The sequence below is a fragment of the Vitis riparia genome, chromosome 19, assembly GCF_004353265.1.
Source record: "Vitis riparia cultivar Riparia Gloire de Montpellier isolate 1030 chromosome 19, EGFV_Vit.rip_1.0, whole genome shotgun sequence".
Lineage (NCBI taxonomy): Eukaryota > Viridiplantae > Streptophyta > Magnoliopsida > Vitales > Vitaceae > Vitis > Vitis riparia.
The window spans coordinates 11,125,347-11,146,209 of record NC_048449.1 but is presented as its reverse complement, the minus strand read 5'-3'; the positions used below and the strand labels follow the sequence as shown (position 1 = coordinate 11,146,209).

The following is a 20,863-nucleotide window of genomic DNA, read 5'->3' as shown; positions in this document are numbered from 1 at the left end:
AACAACAACAACTCCAAACATGTTTTTTTTTTTGTTTTACTTGTTTTAAAAAAAAATATTAACTCAACCAAACATTTTTTTTTTCTAAAAACATAAAAAACTATTCTTAAAAACTATTTTCCATAACAATTTTCAAAAATAGCAACCAAACAAGCCTTTAGAGTTTGTTTGATCATGGGATTTAAAAACAATTTTTTGTTTTTAAAAACAGAAAATTGTTTTTAAAAATTTATTAACACTATTTGGCTATTATTCTCTAGATACAATTTTTTAAAATAAAGTTAAATAGAGAACAAGTAAGAATTATTTTCACTAGTTTTTTTAAAAAAAGGAAAATATGAATTCATTTTGTTATTTTCTTAAACTTTTTTTAAAAAATTATTTTTTATCCTTTAACTTAAAAACAATTTTAGAAAACATGAACAAACGGCCCTTAGTTTCTATTTAGAAATGTTTTTAAAAACTATTTTTAAAAAATAGATCTTGAAAACAATTTTAAAAAACAGTTCATTCATTTTATTTGGGAATTTGGAATGTCTTTAATTTATTTTATATGTTTTCATATATTTTTTAAAATAAATTTTGTATATTAGTACTTTATTTATTTGTAATTATTCTTTATATTTGTCTCATTATTTTTTAAAATAACTCTTAGAAAATAAGTGAGTTCTAAAAAAAACATCTTTTTTCTATTTTCGAAAATAAGAAATTATTTTCTGTTATTTAATTGTCAAATATACTTTTTACTATTTATTTATTTATTCTCAAATACTTAAATTTATGACATTGTCAATGAAAAAGTGAGTTTCCACATAGTTATATAAAAATAATTATAAAATAAAAATCTTTTAAAAATAATTTAAATTTTATGCACTCATTAATTAAAAATAATACCTAAGATAATCAAAGATAACACATATCATTAAAATGTAATATCTGAATGGTCAAATATAATTTATTTGACCAAAAAATATATGAAATATTAATTATTTTTTTTACAATAGAGTTTCTATTATGTGATTTTTTTTATATGAATGTATCAAAATATATATCTTTTTAGAAGAATATTTTTACTTTAAATATTGAGGATATCTTTTTAAAATACAACTTCAAAATTTTAATAAAAAATGACTTTTTATTAAATTTCTTCAAATTTGAAAGTATCGTAATTTAAAAAATAAATATATTTTGAAAAATTATTGTATTTTTCTATTTTTCTTAGCCTCCCCTCCCCTCCAAGCCTTTGTGGCACAGTGGAGCTAAAGAAATCAAGACCCGCGGTCGTCATATGTCGTCACAAAGCCGCTTCTGGAGATTTAAGCACTTAGAAAGCGATTGCTACGTGCTTCCAGTCTAAGCCAAAATCATATCTATCTACAATTAGAGGTTAGCTTTCAAATAATTGAGTCTGCCATCACAGCAATGCTTTGTGTCTATGCACATCCTTTTCAAATCAATGACTCTGGTTTTCAACTGTGATGTTAAAACCAATAGGTAAAAGTGGTTTAACGTCATGCTTAAAGCTAAAATTTGGAAATATTTTAATATTAAAACTACACTTTTTGCAGGTGGCCAGGCCAGGACATACTAAAGACCCACAGTACAAATTAAATGAGTCCATAGCTCAGTTGCTACATACCAAATATATATAATATCGTATTTTATTTATATTTATATTATATTCTTTTTGTCTCATAGCCCTAGGTCTCTTATGTGATTCTCTTTTCTTCCCTTTTTTTTTTTTCAGCTTTTTAAAAATATTTTTCATTTTTCTTTTTAAAAAAAGGTCAAATTGATGTTTTCACCCTTTTTTTTCTCTTCTAAACTCAAATTTTCAAAACAATAATAAAAAAAAAAACAATGGTCAAAATAAGGTGCTACTTAGATGGCTTTGATCGATCTAATCCAATCCGAGATTTGGATATTGGATCGTAATCATTTTCAATATATGAATTGAATTTGGGTTATGCCATTTTAATCTAAGCTCAATTTAAGTAGAAATGTTATATTTTATATATTTTCATTTTTTAGAATGATATATATAATTTTTATTTTATTTTTATTGGCATCATGAAATTTTATTGGATTTACTATTTAAATTTTTTTATACATATATAGAAAAAAGTTTTTTCCATATTCATTATACAAACCATTCAACCGAGTCTAACCTAACCAACTTGAACTTTAAAGAAATAAAGTTACGGTAGATTTAGGTTGAATACTTCGGGTTAGATATCATATTAAGTTTAGCTCAAATTGATTGTTTCTTTAAAAATAAATGACTAAATTTTTTGTACCAACGATGCCTCTGGAAATAATTTTCTACCACAAGAACAAGGTACCCAATATATGAAATAATACAGCATTTAAGTTTCTAATCTGGAAAACAACCCTTGCCTTTCCTCAAACCATAGAAGCATGGTCTTCACCATCTCTATCCATCCGGAAAAGCCCTTGAAACATCTTGAAACATCTCTTCTTAAAGGGATGAAAATGACCCAACAAGAATCCAAGGGAAAAAAACAAAATCCCTGACAAAAACTATTTTAACCCTTTGCTTGCTTGCTGAGAAAACTCTGAAAAGGAAAACAAATTGATACTTGGCTGTTGACCATTGCTAAAACTGGGTGAAACGACAGCGGTATCTATCATCATTGCCTCCTTGTAGGGGTGAGCTTCTGGGGTCAGAGAGAAGTCTTGGGAACACTGGCAGAAGTAGAATTTGTTCAGTTTGTCTCCATCTTAATTGCCTTCCCATAGGGGAAGCTTAGATGACAAGGAACTTTCTGAAGAGTACTAGCAGAAGTACTGTCATTTTCAATCTCGATTGCCTCCTCTAAGGTAGTCTTAGACCACATAGAGAACCTAGTTTAAGGTTCATGAGTACAGCCCCTGCATCAAAGAAAAAGGAACTTAATCGTTAATAAGCACTTCATAATCTAGCAGCTACTGTTACATGGGTTGTGAAACATTATTTATTCTTCTTTTCACTCTTCCAAAACTATTGAAATCCCATGGTTAGTCTGATAATATGGTGGAACTTACATGAATATCTAGACCCTGGTTAAGGAAGCTGGCGAGCACTTAAAAATGATCAAGATCCAACTTTAATGGTCTCTGGTCTCTGGTCTATGGAAGTGCCATCCATCATGACATCCCATTTCACAGCCATCCAAACAGAGAGTCAGCCAGGGGCGTTCATTGCAGATTTCATTTCCTTTACCACTCAAACAAGTGCGCCCAAGACCAATCCACTTTAGAGCTTGAAAGAAAGGCCTCTTCAATGACTCTAATGATTTAACAGACAACCCAGTGCAGTGAAAGAGATCTAGCTTCCGAAGTGGTTTCCTTCCATCCTGAAGCCTTCTTTTTGTGGCCAATGCTTCCACTGAAGAATCGGTCACATAGAAACAATACCTAATGCACAATTCAGTAATCCCTGTACCAACTGCAGCAATTGTGAGAATGGATTTATCTGATATCCCTGGCATGTGGCCTAAATCCAGTGCTGTCAATGTTTTACTAATCACTCCACAGCCATGAAACAAAAGAGAAACCCCTTTGTCAGTTACCCTCTTACAGCCTCTAAGGCACAAATGTGAAATGGGTGAATACCCCTGACTGAGAACAGATAAACCTCTGTCCGTAACATCAGCACCTCCAAGATTCAATGTAGTTAGTTTATTAAGACATGTAATGGAGCTGAGAGATGAGTCAGCTATGCTCTTGCAGCCAAAGAGGTCAAGCATCTCCAACCTTCTGGAAGAGGCCATTTTATGAACAGTTTCACTAGTTATAAGATTACAGGATGACAATTTCACCTCAACCAGGGAACAGGGGGCTCCAGTGAGATCATGGAAGGCCAGATCAGACAGAAGTAAGGCATTACGAACTTCAAATTTTTTTAGGTGCCAACAAGAGTGAAGAATTGATGCAAAACCAGCATCACTAACTCTACAGAACCCACCAAGTCTCACCGACTCTAGGAGCCTGCAGCCCTCAGAAAGGAGAAGCATGCCCATATCATTTATCCTTTTGAAATATACTGGGAGGTTGTGTCTACTTCGTATAAGAGAGATGTCAGTTAAATGACGACAAAACCTCAAAGACTGAAGCCCACTGTTAGTCAAATCATGGAATGGTGATGGTTCTTTGCTTGGTCTATCTTCAAGATGAAGCTCAATCAGAAACGGAAGAGAGTTGGTGATGGAACTAATAAGTTCATCGGATATGATATCTAAGACAAGAGATAAGGACTGCAATTTGAAACCAGGGGATGCTGGAGAGGAGGGAATTCCAAATTCAGCTGTCTCCAAAATATTCCGGTTAACACTGAGCTCACGTATAAAACGAATCACATCTTGTTCAAGCACTGGCTGCAACTTCAAGATTTTAACAGTTTTGGGCAGGAAATGTTCAATGGACCGGAAAAAAGTGGCATCAAATTCTGCCCCTCGAATCTTTAGACATAGAGACTGCATAAGTAGAAAGAAAGGTTGCTTCAATAGCCCCTATGCATACTCTCTCAGTGTGAGATCAAACATTTTGAAAGAGAGTGATGGTAGGATCAGCAGAACATGGAGAAGAAAAGAAGGGTTTAGTCTCATGATTTTACCTCCAAGTAAGAGCAACCTGTAAGCATTTGTACAAGATTCCTGTTGAACATTTCAGGCAAGTCCCAGTATGACGGTTCTAGTGTGAGCAACCTGAAAAAATACAAAAGAAAGAACAAGGTAACTGTCACACCTCAAAATTCTGGACCCATGGTCTTGATCTTTGCATTATTGAAAACTTTACAGCAGTCCATGATTCCAAAAGTCCAGTGTGTGAAGAAGAAAAATTGATTCTATTTGTAATGGTTCATCTCTAAGTGTTGGGGGGGAGATAAAACCCTTTTACATGACTGATTCAAATGAAATTCCAGTAAGTTTTTAGCCAAATTTGTTTTCGTTTTAATGCCAGCCATAGGTGACATGATTTCTTAGAATTCCAAGAGAGAGTGATCTGGGAGAAACTGAAAATACTCTTTCATGAACTGTTTTCCATTTCAAAATTTGGTTTGAAAATCAGTTTGGATTCTCACGTGTTCAATCTATCTTCTTCAAAAAACCTTAACTTGTTTAATGAAAATCTTTCACTTGGAAGTGTTTCAAAAAATGAAATGAGGATTTAATGATTTTTAAAGCTAAGGAAAACCACCAGAGTATCTAACCATTAGGAGACAATTTTGTGGTGTTAACAGCTAATTCAAGAATAATTAAAGAAGGGAAGGAGTTGCATATGTATCTTTGAAGGATGCTCAAAGGTTATGCAGGTTTACGCTTGAGCATTTTCCTCAAGGTGGTATAGTTCCCATAAGTGAAATGAAGAAGAAAAATAGGTCGTGCAAGCAAAATGAATCAGGAATACCAAGACTTGTAAGCTAGGCTTAAATGGCAATTTCTTAAACATTTTTATATCATTCCAGAACAATTATGCAATCTCAGAAGGACATGTAATCGACATCAGTTTAAAAGGGAAAATGATTAAAGACAGCCCTACTACCTGCATGCCTAGCGAGGATGATTATGTGAAGTTTGCAATTTCACATACATGGCCTTTGTTCAGAACAAATGATCACTGATTTCTCAGGGAACTATCAAGCAAATTTACATTCGACTTTTAACCAATGCAATAAATTCACTATGATGTGTAAACATCCTTAGAGACAATCGTGTGAACCTAAATAAAACCCAAAATGATTAATTCCTTTTGAGGCAAAGCGCTTATGTTGCTTTGCAGAACTATCTGCCTCTACAATTGGGTTTTCTTACATTTTTATCATCTGGGAGTCTTGTTTAGGCTTCCATTACACAATTTAAAACTAGATGGAATTCTGATTTTAACTAAAAATTGAACTTCCGTTCCTCAAACCAGTTTGTCCACAACATAGCAGACGTTATTCTTAAGGTTGCTGTACACCTGGGACTCACTTACATCATCCTGGCTTCTGTTCATCGATTCAAACCATCATTAGACAATCTTTCAAAGGATCTATATTATTGAAGAATACTTTGTTTTCAGCTTAAGGATGGTATCTTATTCTTCTATGTATTTTTTCTCTACGATAAAATAGAGAAGCCTTCACCATAGGTTTACATAAAAATGTTTAAATAAAATCTTCCAACTTGCTTTCTATACTTTAGAGTACAACATAGCAACTTCTCAATTGAACTTGTACATGCTCAGCTGATTATTAAACTCATATCCAACAACATTGTTCAAGACTTCAACTCAAGCATCAATGGCTCAACATAGCTCAGCTGGGAAATAATTGAAAGGATGAGCTACCATAGGTCAGCTGGGAAATATTCTATCCCAAGTATAAGCACAATATATTCACCAGCTAGCACTATAATATGGTATCTCATCACAATTAACATTTGTAGGATATTGCTACATCCAATTGGAATACTGCAAATAACAACAATATAGCTTACCAATAGCACCCATCTACTTTGGATACTGATCATTCATCTCATTTAGGTACCTTGTACACTTAACCACAGCATATATAGCCATATCACATTCCCAATTCCCACTTAACCATGACTGTTATTTAATAAATGATGCATTTACTCTCACCTAGGAACATACATCAATATCCTCTCTTACATCCCAACAGGGATCTTCTTGGAATATGTTCTTCCTTTTAGGGTCTCTCACTTCAGGACCATTGTCACCATATCCCCTCATCCTCCCCCCTCTCTTTAATGCACATATGTATGGCAAACCTATATCATTTTTAGGTGCTCTCACCTAAGGATGTGTCACCCATTAATTTACACTTGCACCTGACCCTGTGCATACATGCTATCTTTCATTTCAGTCATTGCCATCCATTCTACAGAATCTAAACCTTCAAATTAGAAGGTGATTTACACTTCAAGTGTCCCAAAGGACCATTTCCTGCATACAGTTATGTCCCAGATGACCATTCCCTGCATGATAGTTATATCCCAAAGGACCATTCTCTTGCATAGTTTGCATACTTCATAATCTCATAATCATTAAACCATTTCAGCATACAAGAAATCAGTCCCAAGGCCTCAAAAAAACTATAACATCATGAATTCTTCTTCAAACATGTAACATTACTCATAGCAGGGAAAATATCAATTCACCATAAAATTCATATACCAACACATATCAATCATATTACCACAACAGACGAATAGAGAATGAAGGAGCAAACCCTTTTTACATTCCCTCTTCAATTTAGACTACTTGATTACAAGCAAGATATATATAGGTGTAAGCATATACTTACCTCAAATAATATTTTAAACTTCAGAATAGAACTTATCCTAATTATAGAGAGTACCATCTTTATTTCATATCTCCAGCAAAATCATGAAACTATCCAGCAATCTCCAACAAAGAATTAGTCTTTTCAAACTAAGAAAATCCTAATCTTTTATAGTTTACTTCAGGACCTAGTAAGCACTGTTAGACTTAGGCAGCAGCTAGGTGCCTTTTTCTCATAACTAATGAGTGTACTTTGCTATTACTCCATTCAGCCATCTACTAGATGTTTACACAGGTAAGTTAATCTGATGACAATTGGACCATTCTATGCCATGAGTAATGATAAAACTTAGCATCCCAAACAACTGCTAGGTATCTTCTAACTGAGGCTAATTAGTGTACTAACTATATTCTTATGCAAGCCACTTCCATTGGTACTAAGTACTCATTTAGCAGGGTTCTAGAGAACATGTGGATTATTTCCACTTATATCTAGTGATGAATTTTCTGGTTTGTAAGACAAGCAAGTAACTGATGTAGCTACTTCTCAACAAACCCAACCCAGCTAATCTTATTGACTAGACTTCCTCTGTTTTCTTCATTTCCTCTCTAACTGAATGGTTCTCTACCAAATGATTCTAATACCAGTGAGGAAAGCAGAGATATCATCCCAATCAAGACTGAACCCTTTACAACCTTAACACAATTAATTAAAGAAAGCTAACCAAGGATTTATGTGAATATCTGATGGAGATCCCTGGTAATCTGGATTTGGTTTTGCTTGTTAATGATTCATAAATAAATAAATAAAAAACAAATTAATGATTAAAGGGCCAAGAAACTCACCACACTGAGGTGAGCATGCATGAACTAACTCGGAAAAATCCCCAAGTATCAGAAGGTTATAATGAAACGATTAGAGATAGAGAGGTTGTGTACATGTCTTACATAAGATGCTCAGGAAAAAAGCTGATTTGCGTGTGGTAATGTTCCTTAGAAAGCAGATCGTGTGATCGAAAGAGAAAAGAAAGCCCAGAACAAGTAAGCATCCTCCAGGCTTTGGTTGTGTACACGTCCCATGATTTCACATACGTGTCCCATGACTTTGCATACATGTCTTTTAGATTATCCAGGACAATCCCTCTGCTACTTGATTTTCTTTCATTTTTAACACCTAAAAATCATTACTAAGCAGCCCATAGATGATTTAAAACATGAAGAAACTCTGTTTATAAATTTAAACTCTCAGTCATTATAAAAGACCTTCCCCATAAGCCTCCATTTACATAAGTTTAAGCATATTCTTATCATGTCATCCCTTCATTTCTTTCAAAATTACTACAGCTAAAACATCTTAATACAACAGATACATGATCAGTATCCTATTGAACACATTCAACCACACTCTTCAAGCTTTCAAATCATGTGCCAATGTTTCAGAACAATGAACACCCTCAGCTACCTAAAACCAGCTTGCTGACCATGTTTTAACCAAGTTTATCCTATTTCTTCTTTATTATTTAATCTGATTACATCAGATATACCTGCCTAATACAATAATTAATCATACACAACAAAAATTCCTTATTTTCTTTTAAATTAATATTTTCAGGGTCATTACAAACTGCATCGGGTAATTACACACTTAACTACAAGTTCTTGCATGGCTCTGAAACAATTTTTGTTACAATTGTAGTTCAAACAGGTGGCAAATGAGGGAGGCCTAAAACTGATTAGTACAGACAGAATTTCTGAGGGAACTCTAAATGCCAAGCTCAGAACTTAAGAAGTTAGGTTCTCAGATAGAACACTTCTTCAAGATTTTCTTCATTCAACAACTATTTTTGCAATTTGCAAGAGCTCAAGTCTTTTCCCATTTCTTCCCATTCCGGTCCCTTGAGCATCATCAACATCTGCTTTATTTATTCATAGTTATATCAGCAGATTGTAATCTTGTTGATCCATTCAAGGCACGCAGCCCTCTTCATGCTATTGGGTATTAATACAATATCTCCTTATCTCTATGTCTGGGTATGGAATCCTCTAAAAAAAAGAGTGAACTATTATAAACCAATGTCCTTCCCCGTTCAACTGAGCCACTCAAAACAAATATTCGGATGCTACTGCATTTCTGCTAAAGAGATTTCAGTATGCGCCCTCTTTTTGTTTCACTAAGAGAAAAAAATCATTTCACTTCCTTGGTGGAATAGATTAAACCATCTGGGTTTTAGTTATCATACTACAGAATGCTTTTATGACAGATTAAACAGTGGCTTTGGCTATTTTATTGAAGACAAAATTCTTAAAATCCTGCTTGGGTTCTATCGAATGCTAAGGAATTTGCTTGTCAGAGGGGAAAGGCAAGTCATTTTGAAAGATCTGTTTGATCTTGGGTTAGACATATAATTCTCCTACAGGCTTCTTCATCTAAAACTATCAATAAATTGCTGTCAAATTGCTTTTCGATTCGGCTAATCAAGTCTTTATGCAATGTCCATCTCATACCTTAAATTGGGCAAGCTTTCGCCAATGGAACGAAGAAGTTGATATGACAGCAAGGAACATCTCAACAAATTCAATTCCTGGATATGTGGACCAAGAAAAATGGTGATGGAAGAATCATCCAAGCGGAGGCAATCAAGGGTGAGAATCTTGAGGCCTTTGCACCGGGAAACAAGGTGATTCAGGGTCTGGGCATCTGGGGAAAATGCCTACACAAGTTGAAAAACGAAGGAGCTCAGGTAAAGGACCAAGTAACAGGGGCGACCCATAAAAAATTTTGGGAAAAAAAATGGAAAGAAGAAAAATTCAAGGAAACTTACAGAGAGATCAAGAGAAGAAGAAAGAGGAAGAGCTTCAGAGACGGCGAAGCGAAGAGCTCGGGAGACGCAAGCTACAGAGCAGAGTGTCTCCGTGTCCAGCTTCACTATTATTTCGTTAATGAGGGTGGTTGGGAGGCCCTCCAAGCCAACACCCACCATCTTGCTCTGCTTCTGCTCAGTCTCCAACAGTCCCATCAAAAGTTTGTTCTATAGTCCCGTATGTAAAACGTAGGAAATTTTTAAGATTTATGCAGATAGCTATGGCATCCAAGACATTAAAAGGAAAACAAGCTAGGGAAAATTATTGGGATAAATATGACTTACAGATAAGGTATGCCCCAAAAGCCCATCCTAATTCCCAATTGTTGATAGCTCTGTTGGGAGAGCTCAGCAAAAGTAGACTATTTTTCCAAACCAATATTCGACTCTGAGGGTGAATATTTACCCATTGAACAGAAGCTAATGAAATATACCCCACATGAATTGGGTACTGCTTACCAAAAGTTGGGTTGGATTAATCAGTCTATTCATGTTACTTTGAAATTTTCCTTTTAAGAAAGGTGTATATGAATGGCATGGATGGTTCTCATCTCCCACACTGAAACCCTTGGTGGTGCTTATACTCAGACCAATCCTACACTCACAGAAAGTGACAAAACACTTGTTCTAGCCTTATGGAAAGGTGGGACACCTAGTCCTTTCTCTCAATTTGAATCATCACCATATAACTTAGTAAGTCTTGCAACGGATTGATAACAATGGATAGACCCATCCCCACCTTAAGAGCAGCATTATTACATCCCAACAAGTATGTCTGCATTAGTATGTTACAATTTTTCTTGCTTCTTTTTCTGAATGCATACAGCCTGTAGTATCACATTAATAAGAAATTACACTAGTGAAGTATCATGTTTACAGGTTGCCCCGTCGACATTAAACTCCATGCCATGTAAGCCCAGAGTTCCATCTACTAATCACAGCTCCTCAGTACCGAGTGCCCCAAGAGTGTGATTGTGCTGTTACTCAATGGCATAACATGCAGAGAATGTATTAAGACAAGAACATGCTGAAGGCGAAATGTTATTACAAGAGAAAGGGAAAAACACAAGTTTATTAAAACATCAAGAGAGACCCTCTGTTACAATTAGTTTGGAGCTGGGAGTAATGTTGAATCTGCAATAGCTAACAGCAGGACAAAAACTTTCTGTTTTATTACATGTTGAGCATGAAAGTAATCTGATATGCATAGTCTGATATGCTATCAGGGAATGATGAAGTGATAATTTAGAACCCAATTTCATATTATCAAACACTTAAGTGGGGGAGTCAAAACCGCTGGTTCAAAGAGAGAGCTCAAATTTTGAGACCAGAATACCGTCGCTGTCTGCGTATAACCATTCCCCATCACGAATTAAGGCACCTGCTATGTAAACAGGGACATGCTTCTCACCAATGCCTTTTTTGTTTGATTTCATGGGATGAGCCCCCAGGGCTCTAACTCCAATATCACAATCGTTAATCTCATCTACATCTCTAATGCAGCCATTCACCACAATTCCAGCCCATCCCATATTTTGTGCCAACTGTCCTATATTCCCTCCCACCAAGGCACATCTCATGCTTCCTCCACCATCTATAACTAGGACTCTTCCTTCACCTCTGGTTTCAAGAAGCGCCCTTACCAACACATTGTCCTCAAATACCTTAAGTGTGACAATGGGGCCTGAGAAAGCTCGACACTGCCCATAACTCTGGAAGATTGGTTGCAAAACACGCAAATCACCGCTCGTCAGATGTGCTGCATTTGAATCACAAACTTCAGCAGTTGCTAAGGCAGCCATTTGTTATCCTGCAGGTATAGCTGTTATGAGTGTCATGGAAAATGCAATACCCAAAAGTTAAAGAATCCTTTCATGTACAAGCCCATCCAGGTCACATGAACTTCTTCATAATTTTCTCTTTTCCTCTGATTCTCAATACATAAGTTTGATATAAACAACCAATTTAGAAATTCACAAATGTGGGTATTCATTCCATATGCATATACTATATTGCTATAGAATACAAATTTCCAAACTACGTGCCCAAGATCAAACTTTAGGTAGCATTCAGAACCATTATAAGGCACCAATGCACAAGTATGCTACATGATTCTGCCTTTACTTAGAGAGATTATATGACAAAATCAGAACTACTGTGGTAAAAAGACAATTCTTAGAGTTTAACAAAGACATGGAATCTCATCAAAACCTAGAATGGTCTAGTGCCAGAGAACAGAATATAGCATTCTTTTTGGGACCTGATAAGTGGCACATTGCCCTTATATTAATCTAAACCCCAATGCTAGGTAAATATATTTCTGATACCAATGAACATTTTCACATTATTTGAAGTTTAAGGACTGGTTAAAAGTAATATTTATGCAAAGGCATAAATATTACCAGAGAAACTGTCCTGCTTAAAGGGGAACAAGACAGACAACCATGTCTGGCCTTCTTTCATTACTTTGGACCAAGTTCAGAAACCCAGAGGAAATAAACCTAGAAGTTGATACTTTACTTCTCCCATGTAAATTAAAATAAAGACAGACTGGACAGTAATCCAAGTCAATGTATTTTACCCAAATACATGCACCAAGGGCTGTTTGGACCTTCCAAGGTCACAGGTTTCATTTCTACAGAAGGTTACTTACAAGCTACAACAGCTAACATATATGAAATTCTCAACCCAAGCAACATCAAGGATTTCATTCAACTAATCCGGAACCTCTACATTTCATCTACTGCTATGGAAAACGTCAATTACTAGCTAATGACTGAAAATGGCGGATGGAGAATTGCTTGAGCTAATATTATACTTCTGAATGAGTTATTGCTACCAACAACAATACCACTCCTCCAAACTATTGGAAATTGGCATCAACATCCATGGATACCTACCTACTTAGTTTTGAGGATATTCCTAGGTTTTTGAAGTGCCCAATTTTACAATTTTATGAAGTGGGTATGCTTCATTCATTTTAAATTTTGAAATACCCATGTAAGAAATTGATAGAAAGATACCAAGATCTGCAATTGTCTTCGTTTGTGGGACATGCTTGTCTTGCTGAATACCTGTTCAGAAATAGAGTCTCATTGCATCTCTATGCTGATTCATATCAACCACCTAGAACTAGCACGGTAGGAAAGGGGGAAAATTCATTTGCTTCCATAGCAAAATTCACATAGGATTATAAAATTACTGTAAAACGAAGACTTTAAAGCTAACCCAACTAACATCTCTAATCCAACAGTCAGCAATTGGGAATCAATTAATTATATATTCAGTGGGAAAGGAAAAAGATTCTAATCCCCACCACACTCTGATTAAGATATTAGTACTTGATATTGACCCAAGAAGAATGCTACAGAAGAAAAAAAAATAAGCAAAAGAGAGATGCAAACTAGATGCTTACCAGTGGAGAATGATGAACAGAAAGAAGTTTTATTTCATAGAAGGATTTGGTGAATGAAGAATCTGAGAGGAGTGTAGGGTGGTGGGTGTATGTATGGAGATAATGGAGGATGCAGTAATGACAGATAAAGAAGGGAAGAGGAAAGAGGCGGGCTGAGGTGATGCGGTTGATGCTTCAGTTACATTATCTGATTGGGCCTTGTGCCCATGACATCCCTCTCACGTAATCACAGCTACAGGTTGGTTGAATGCGTACAACACCCTTCCCTTTAATTTAAACAACCAAGTCCACACGTCCCGTTCTTCATCTTCTCTCCTCTTGTCCTTTTGTCCCACGACTCCTACCCTCCTAGCCTCACTTTTCTTCTCTTTTTTTTTTTTTTTCTTTTCTTGTCTTTTCATTTTTGAAACCTTTGAGGCAAAAGTAGAAATTTTACTTCCCTTTCAAATTCAAATATAATTTTGTTTGGTATGGAAAAAAAAATTTGTGTTACCTACGAAGAGGACATTAGGGATGAAATGAGGTGACTTGTGGAAATAGATTCCATTATGTTTTTTTATTATTATTTTAAAAAACTATTTTTAAGTTGAAAAATAAAATATATTTTATTAAAATAAAAGTGTTTGGGAAGTTATTTTTAAAAATAATTTAAGAAAATGCATAACAAAAGCATGTTTTGATAAATTGTTTTTAAAAATAATTTTTTATTTTGATTTTGTAAATTTAATTTATATGATATTGACTAAATTCAATTAAAGTCTTATTCAAAATGAAAATAATTTTATGATTATAAATAAATTTAAAAATAAATAATTTTAAATAAAATATGATAGTAATATTATAATAAAGCCATAAATTATATTTTTTTTTTATGACAAAATATACTATGTTAGTATATTTTATAACATTCAATAGTTACATTTTTGTAAAAGCATAATTAATTTTTTATTATAAATAAATAAATAATAATAATAATTTTTAATAATATTTTATTTAAAATGATATATATAAGAATCGGTTTAGTTATGACTCATAATATATCAATTTTAGTCTATTTTTTGTAGTAATTAAATTTATTTTTTGAGTTTTAAATTAATTTTAAAAATTATTAAACTCATTAATAAAAGTTATACAAAGTGTTGTTTAAATTTCAATTTGTTTCTCTAGTAAGAAAATTTATTAAAGATATAATCATGTGTAGAAAAGAAATAATAGAATCCTTATAGACAAAATTTTATTCATGTTGTAAAACGAGGATAAATGCAACGTAAGTAAAAATAGAAACAACTATATATTATTTTAATAATATATATAATGAGGAGGAAAAAATCATAGAAAAGAATTAAGAAAGTTGAAAGAATGAATGATAGGGAGAATGAGAGTAAGAAAGAATGAGAGAAAGAGAATTTCTTTCTTACTCTATGATGGATTTGTACAAGAGATGAAAACCTTTTTATAGGCCTCATATAAGCCTTCCATTAATTCCTTTATTTATTGATATTAATGAAAAACTTATTATGTTGTTTAATAAGGGGGTTTTAAGTGGTGACATTCACATTTCATTTACAACACTCCCCATTGGATGTCCACCACACTAAAGAATATGCCTCATTAAAACCTTACTAGTAAAAAACCTTATGGAAAAAACCTAGTGAAAGAAAAAAAAAAGTACAATATTCTTATAATTATTTAAACTGCTCTTGGTCTGTTAGGACTACATTGTTAAAACCTAATCAATAAAACCCAATGGGACAAAACCTAAACAAAGGGAAAAAGAATATAGTACACTAACACCCTTTTACAAGAATACTCTCCCTTATGTCGATATCCTTGAGTTGAACATTCCAATCTTGTGTATTAATTTCTTGAATGTTGAGGTTGACAATGATTTTGTGAATAAATTTGCTAGATTATCACTTGAGCGTATTTATTACACATCAATTTCATCACTCTTTTGGAGTTCATGTGTATAAAAGAATTTTGGTGAAATGTGTTTAGTTATATCTCCTTTAATATAACCCCCTTTAATATGTGCAATGCATGCAACATTATCTTCAAATAATACTGTTGGGTCATCTTTGATAGAAGAGAGTCTACATGCTTCCTGAATATGTTGGATCATAAATTTTAGTCATATACATTCACAACCTGCTTCATGAATTGCAAGTATTTCTGAATGATTTGATGATATGACCACTATTATTTGTTTAATAGATCTCCATAAAATAGCAATACCATTGTAATGAAACACACACCGTGTTTCTGATCTAGCTTTATGTGGATCTAAAAGGCATCATGCATCTGCATATCCAAGCAATTGTTACTTTGATTCCCTTGAGTAAAATGGACCCATATAGGTAGTTCCGCAAAGATAGCACAATATATGTTTGATATCATTCCAATATGTTCAGGTTGGAATGGAACTATATCTTGCTAGTAAATTGATAGAAAAAACAATCTATGGGTGTGTACAATTGGCAATACACATAAGTACACCAATAATACTAAGATATGATACTTCAGGACCAAGTAATTCTTCACCCTTTTTGTAAGGACAAAATTAGTCATTTTTCACATCAAGTGATTGGACAACCATTGGAGAATTTAAAGGATACGCTTGATCCATATAAAAACACTTCAAATTTTTTTTAATATATGTTGATTGATAACTAAAACTCTATTTGGAAAATGTTCAATCTGCAAGCCAAGACAAAATTTTGTTTTTCCTAGATCCTTCATCTCAAATTCCTTTTTCAAGTAATTTGTTGTTCTTGTGAGCTCTTCAAGAGCTCCAACAAGATTTAAGTCATCAACATACACTACAATAATTGCAAATCCAATTTCTGATTTCTTAATGAAGATGCATGGACATATAGGATTATTCATATACCATTTTTTTAGTAAGTATTCACTATGACGATTGTACCACATGCGTTCGGATTGCTTTAATCCATACAAGGATTGTTGTAACTTGATTGAATACATGCTTAGAGACTTTGTACTATTTGTTTTAGGCAATTTAAATAATTCAGGGATTTTCATGTATATATCATTATCCATGAATCCATATAAATATGTCGTAATAACATTCATGAGATGCATATCTAATTCTTTTAAGACTATCAAACTAATTAAGAAATGAAATGTGATTACATCTATGTCGGGAGAGTTTGTTTCCTCATAGTCAATAGCAAATCTCTACGAGAAACCTTATGCTACTAATCGCGCTTTATATCTTTTAATCTTATTGCGCTTTCATACAAATACCCATTTGTACCCAATAGACTTTACATCCTTAAGTGTTTGGACTACAGATCCAAAAACTTCTTATTTTGTTAATGAGTTTAACTCTACTTGCATAGCTTATTTCCATTTTGGCCAATCATTTCTATGTTAGCATTCTTCCATATTTCGTGGTTCGTGATCTTCATTATTTCTTATGATTTCGATCTCATTTGTCTCTTGTGTGTACATAACTTACTAAGATCTCACAATTTTTAGGTATCTGTGCCTCTTTAGGGGCTACTTGTTCAATATGTGCCTCTTTAGGGGCTTTTTGTATTATTTGTACCTCTTATGGGGCTATAAATTTATCAATTTTAGACTAATCAATCATTTTGATGGTCTCTTCTAGAATGCCAAGTTTTCCTTATATTCTTCTCTCCCAAGGAGTTATATCATTGAGTTGATAGGTTTACCACGCTTTAAGCTTATCTTAAATTAATTTGTTAACTGTCCTACAAGGACATCAATCCGTGTTGGAGCATTTGTAGCCGGGGTATGTGATTTTGTCACTTTCTTTGTATCAATGCATCTAGTAATTGATCTGCAATATTTTGCAAATGAATGATCCTTTAAACTTCTAGTTCACATTGATTTGTACGAGGATCAAGATGGGACCAAGTAAATGCATTCCAAGTAATTTCTTGTCATTTTTTAGGAATCGAATTTTCTCCCTCTAATGACAAGAAAAACACTGATTAATATGACAATTCACAAAGCGGGATGTAAAAACATTGTCTGTCAAATATTCAAGATATCTTATGATAGATGAAGAATCAAAACTTACAATAATCCTAAGTCTTCATTGGGGGGCCATTTTGGTGTGTTGTGTAGGTGCAATTGGTACATATACTGCACAACCAAAGGTCCGTAAATGAGAGATATTTGGTTGTTTTACAAGCACGAGTTGTGAAAATGAGTATTTATGGTAAGTTGTAGATCAAATACGTACTAAAGCTACAACATACATAATAGCATGTCCCCATATAGAAGTAAGTAACTTGGTTTTCATTAGTAATGGTCAAACTATTAATTGAAGACATTTGATAAAGGATTATGCTAAACCATTTTGGGTATGGGTATGAGCAATAGGATGCTCAATATTTATTCATACTGACATGCAATAGTCAATGAATGTTTGAGAAGTAAATTCGTCAGCATTATCAAGACGTATTGTCTTAATTGAATAATTTGGAAATTGTGCTTGTAATATGATCGTTTGTGCAAGAAGCCTAGAAAATATAACATTACGTGTAGAAAAGATATAAACATATGACTACCTAGTGAATGCATCTATTAAGATCATAAAATAACAAAATGGTCCATATGGTGGATGGATAAGCCCACATATGTCACCATGTATTCTTTCTAAAAACACTGGTGACTCAAATATGATTTTAGTAAAAGATGACATGACTATCATTTTACCTTGTGAGCAAGCAACACATGAGTATTCATGGGGCAAAAAAAACTTTTGGTTCTTTAGTGAATGCTCATGTGAGTGTTCGATTATTTGATGCATCATTAAAAACCCTAAGTGACCTAGTCTGTCATGCCAAAGAACAAAAACTTTTGAGTTATTGAACTTCTGGTTCACGACAACATACAATTCAATAGACTTTATAGTTGTATGATACAACCCAAATGAGAAAGCCAAGAGTTTTTCCATTATAAGTTTATGGTCAAATATAACGTAAGTAATGTAAAAATATTCTATATTATCTTCATTCATAGTTTCAATATGATATCTATTTCTACGGAGAATGAAAGATAATTAATAGAGTTGAAAGAATGAAAGAATGAAAGATAAGGAGAACGAGAGAAAGAGAATTTCTTTCTTGCTCCATGATAGATTTGTACAAGAGATGGAGACCTTTTTATAGGCCTCATATAAGTCTTCATGCCTCTATTTATTGATATTAATGAAAAACATTAATGGAAAACTTATTATGTTGTTTAATAAGAGGGTTTTAAGTGGTGACATTCACATTTCATTTACAAAAATTCATAAATTTCTAGTATTAATTGAATCACTATTTAAATTTCAAATTATAACTAAAAATTACTAGTCTAGTTAATAAATCATATACATTCAACCTTATTTGATTTAAAATTTATTTGTTTAGTGAAAAAATTTGCAAGAATTTTATTATATGCAAAAGGAAACTAATAAAATCATTCAAAATAAATTTTGATCTATAATATATATATTTTTAATGTTCTTAAGTTTCATGAATTTTTAGTATTAATAAAATCAATTTTTGAGTTTCAAATTATTTTTAAAATTTAATAAATGTTATATATCTACTATAATTTAATTTAGAAATTATTTGTGTAATGAAAAATTTTAAAGAAATTAAAGAAAATTTACAAAAATATATATATTTAAAGGAATATCATGTTTTAAAAAATTTTGTATCAGTATTGGGTTGGGGAGAGAAGAAGAATAAATATATCATGTTTAGTTTTTTTTTTATATATATATATAATTTTTTAATTCCTCTATATTTTCTTTTTGGTTTTGAAAAATAATTAAAAACAACTTTTATTTATTCTCTAAAAATTGTTATATATATAAATTGAAAATTGAAAATAAAATATAAATTTTTAAAATTTATTTTATATATATATATATATATATATATATATATATATCTGTGTTCTTTTCTTTATCCACTCCACAACCACCCTCAAAACCCCACGAATTTTTTACTTTATCTCCTTTAACTTTCTTTTTTTTCTTTTCCTTTTTCCCTTTTTCCTTTTTTATTTATGATGAAATATATATAAAAGGGAAAAAAAATACAAGTAGATGAAAGGAAAGAAAAAGAATAAAGTTTTAGGTGACCGTACAATTGAGGAGATAAAGAATGGGGCCCTTTATCTCATAAAGAGAAAAATATTTTGGACCAATACAGTAAGAAAAGAAAATGGATAAGAATAAATTTGTGTAACATTTTTCACGTGTCCCTATTTTACGATAATCCTATTTCCTGCTAAGTGAAAATTTGCATTTTATAAAAAATTTGAATCATGACTTATTTTTTACTTTTTAAAAGGAAAAATAAAATAAAAAAACTAAAATCTAAGTAAAAATAACTCCTTGCAAAACCCGAGACAAGGTGAAGTTACCTATGGAAAAGGTATCTTAAAAAAATAATATCCTTTTAAACCCTAAAAAGGTCTATACGAATTAACTTAAAGAAAATGTGATAATTAATTTATTGACTTAGAACACCAAGACATGATAAAGTATTTATCTAAATTCTAATAACTTACTTAACAAACAAACAAACAAACTTAAGCATATCAGAGGTGCTTTTTAAAATGCTATCATAAGACAATAAATTAGAACAAACATTGGTGTGTGTATATATAGGAGTGATTTAAGGAAGCGTTTTTTTTTTTTTATTTTTTAATATTTTTATTTATTTTTTATTTTTTAAGTATTAAAAAAATTAGAAACACTTCATAAAATCACTATTAAACGTAATCGTATATAAAGAGATTATAATAATATATTTTTCAAATTATAATTTTCAAGTATAAGTTTGTACATAAATAATCTATCACACTAAAAATATGTCTTAGAACAAATATTTATACCAGTTATTTTAAAAAAAAGAGTTATGTGTGATATGATAAATAATCATGTGATTTAATGTTAGATGGTTATGAAATAATTGTATTTTGTTGAAATTTAACTTTTATTAGATGTAACTATGCTTAGATTATTATATCATTTTTTTTTGCTAAAATGAGTAAATAAATATCTTTTAAAAAAATATATACTTTTTTAAGAATTCAAATCAAATGTGATCTTAAATATGGAGAGGCAATATTTAACAAAGAAAAAAGAAGTTAGATAGAAAAAAAATCCATTTAGGAATGTATTATAGTAAATGTTACCATTCGTGTACAAGCTTCCAAACTTGCTAATTCCTAATGCCTCCAAACTTGGCTAATTCCTAAAATGTGTCGACATCTCCTATGAATTGAAATACTAGAAGCAATTGTA

The 20,863-nt window shown here is 32.4% G+C and overlaps 2 protein-coding genes across 5 annotated transcripts; both read right to left on the bottom strand.

Moving 5' to 3' along the window:
* Positions 1-2,303: 2,303 nt before the first annotated feature.
* On the bottom strand, positions 2,304-11,039 carry LOC117909189 (F-box protein At-B). 2 transcript variants are annotated; one of them, XM_034823111.1, is made up of 6 exons: positions 10,434-11,039; positions 10,110-10,316; positions 9,793-9,998; positions 4,616-4,706; positions 3,046-4,475; positions 2,304-2,892 (listed from the first exon to the last, which is right to left on the bottom strand). In XM_034823111.1, exons 2-5 carry the CDS (start codon positions 10,302-10,304, stop codon positions 3,108-3,110), a joined length of 1,860 nt encoding a protein of 619 aa, XP_034679002.1. In that variant the 5' UTR covers positions 10,305-10,316; positions 10,434-11,039; the 3' UTR covers positions 2,304-2,892; positions 3,046-3,107. The 2 variants fall into 2 exon arrangements, with proteins under 2 accessions (XP_034679002.1, XP_034679001.1); XM_034823110.1 differs by having other exon boundaries at positions 10,110-11,039.
* A 134-nt stretch (positions 11,040-11,173) lies between these two features.
* Positions 11,174-13,759, bottom strand: LOC117909190 (putative 4-hydroxy-4-methyl-2-oxoglutarate aldolase 3). 3 transcript variants are annotated; one of them, XM_034823113.1, is made up of 3 exons: positions 13,564-13,758; positions 13,172-13,222; positions 11,205-11,958 (listed from the first exon to the last, which is right to left on the bottom strand). In XM_034823113.1, exon 3 carries the CDS (start codon positions 11,948-11,950, stop codon positions 11,450-11,452), a length of 501 nt encoding a protein of 166 aa, XP_034679004.1. In that variant the 5' UTR covers positions 11,951-11,958; positions 13,172-13,222; positions 13,564-13,758; the 3' UTR covers positions 11,205-11,449. The 3 variants fall into 3 exon arrangements, with proteins under 3 accessions (XP_034679005.1, XP_034679004.1, XP_034679003.1); XM_034823114.1 differs by lacking the exon at positions 13,172-13,222 and having other exon boundaries at positions 11,174-11,970; positions 13,564-13,759; XM_034823112.1 differs by lacking the exon at positions 13,172-13,222 and having other exon boundaries at positions 13,564-13,757.
* Between the last annotated feature and the right edge of the window lie 7,104 nt (positions 13,760-20,863).

What these genes read in the sequence shown, in the direction of transcription:
- LOC117909189 (XM_034823110.1), bottom strand. Translation starts at nt 10,304, where the DNA reads ATGGGACTGTTGGAGACTGAGCAGAAGCAGAGCAAGATGGTGGGTGTT. An exon ending in CTTCTTCTCTTGATCTCTCT is followed by an intron (nt 9,999 to 10,109) that starts GTAAGTTTCCTT and finishes CAACTTGTGTAG; the next exon opens with GCATTTTCCCCAGATGCCCA. An exon ending in CAGGTTGCTCTTACTTGGAG is followed by an intron (nt 4,476 to 4,615) that starts GTAAAATCATGA and finishes CTACTTATGCAG; the next exon opens with TCTCTATGTCTAAAGATTCG.
- LOC117909190 (XM_034823114.1), bottom strand. Translation starts at nt 11,950, where the DNA reads ATGGCTGCCTTAGCAACTGCTGAAGTTTGTGATTCAAATGCAGCACAT.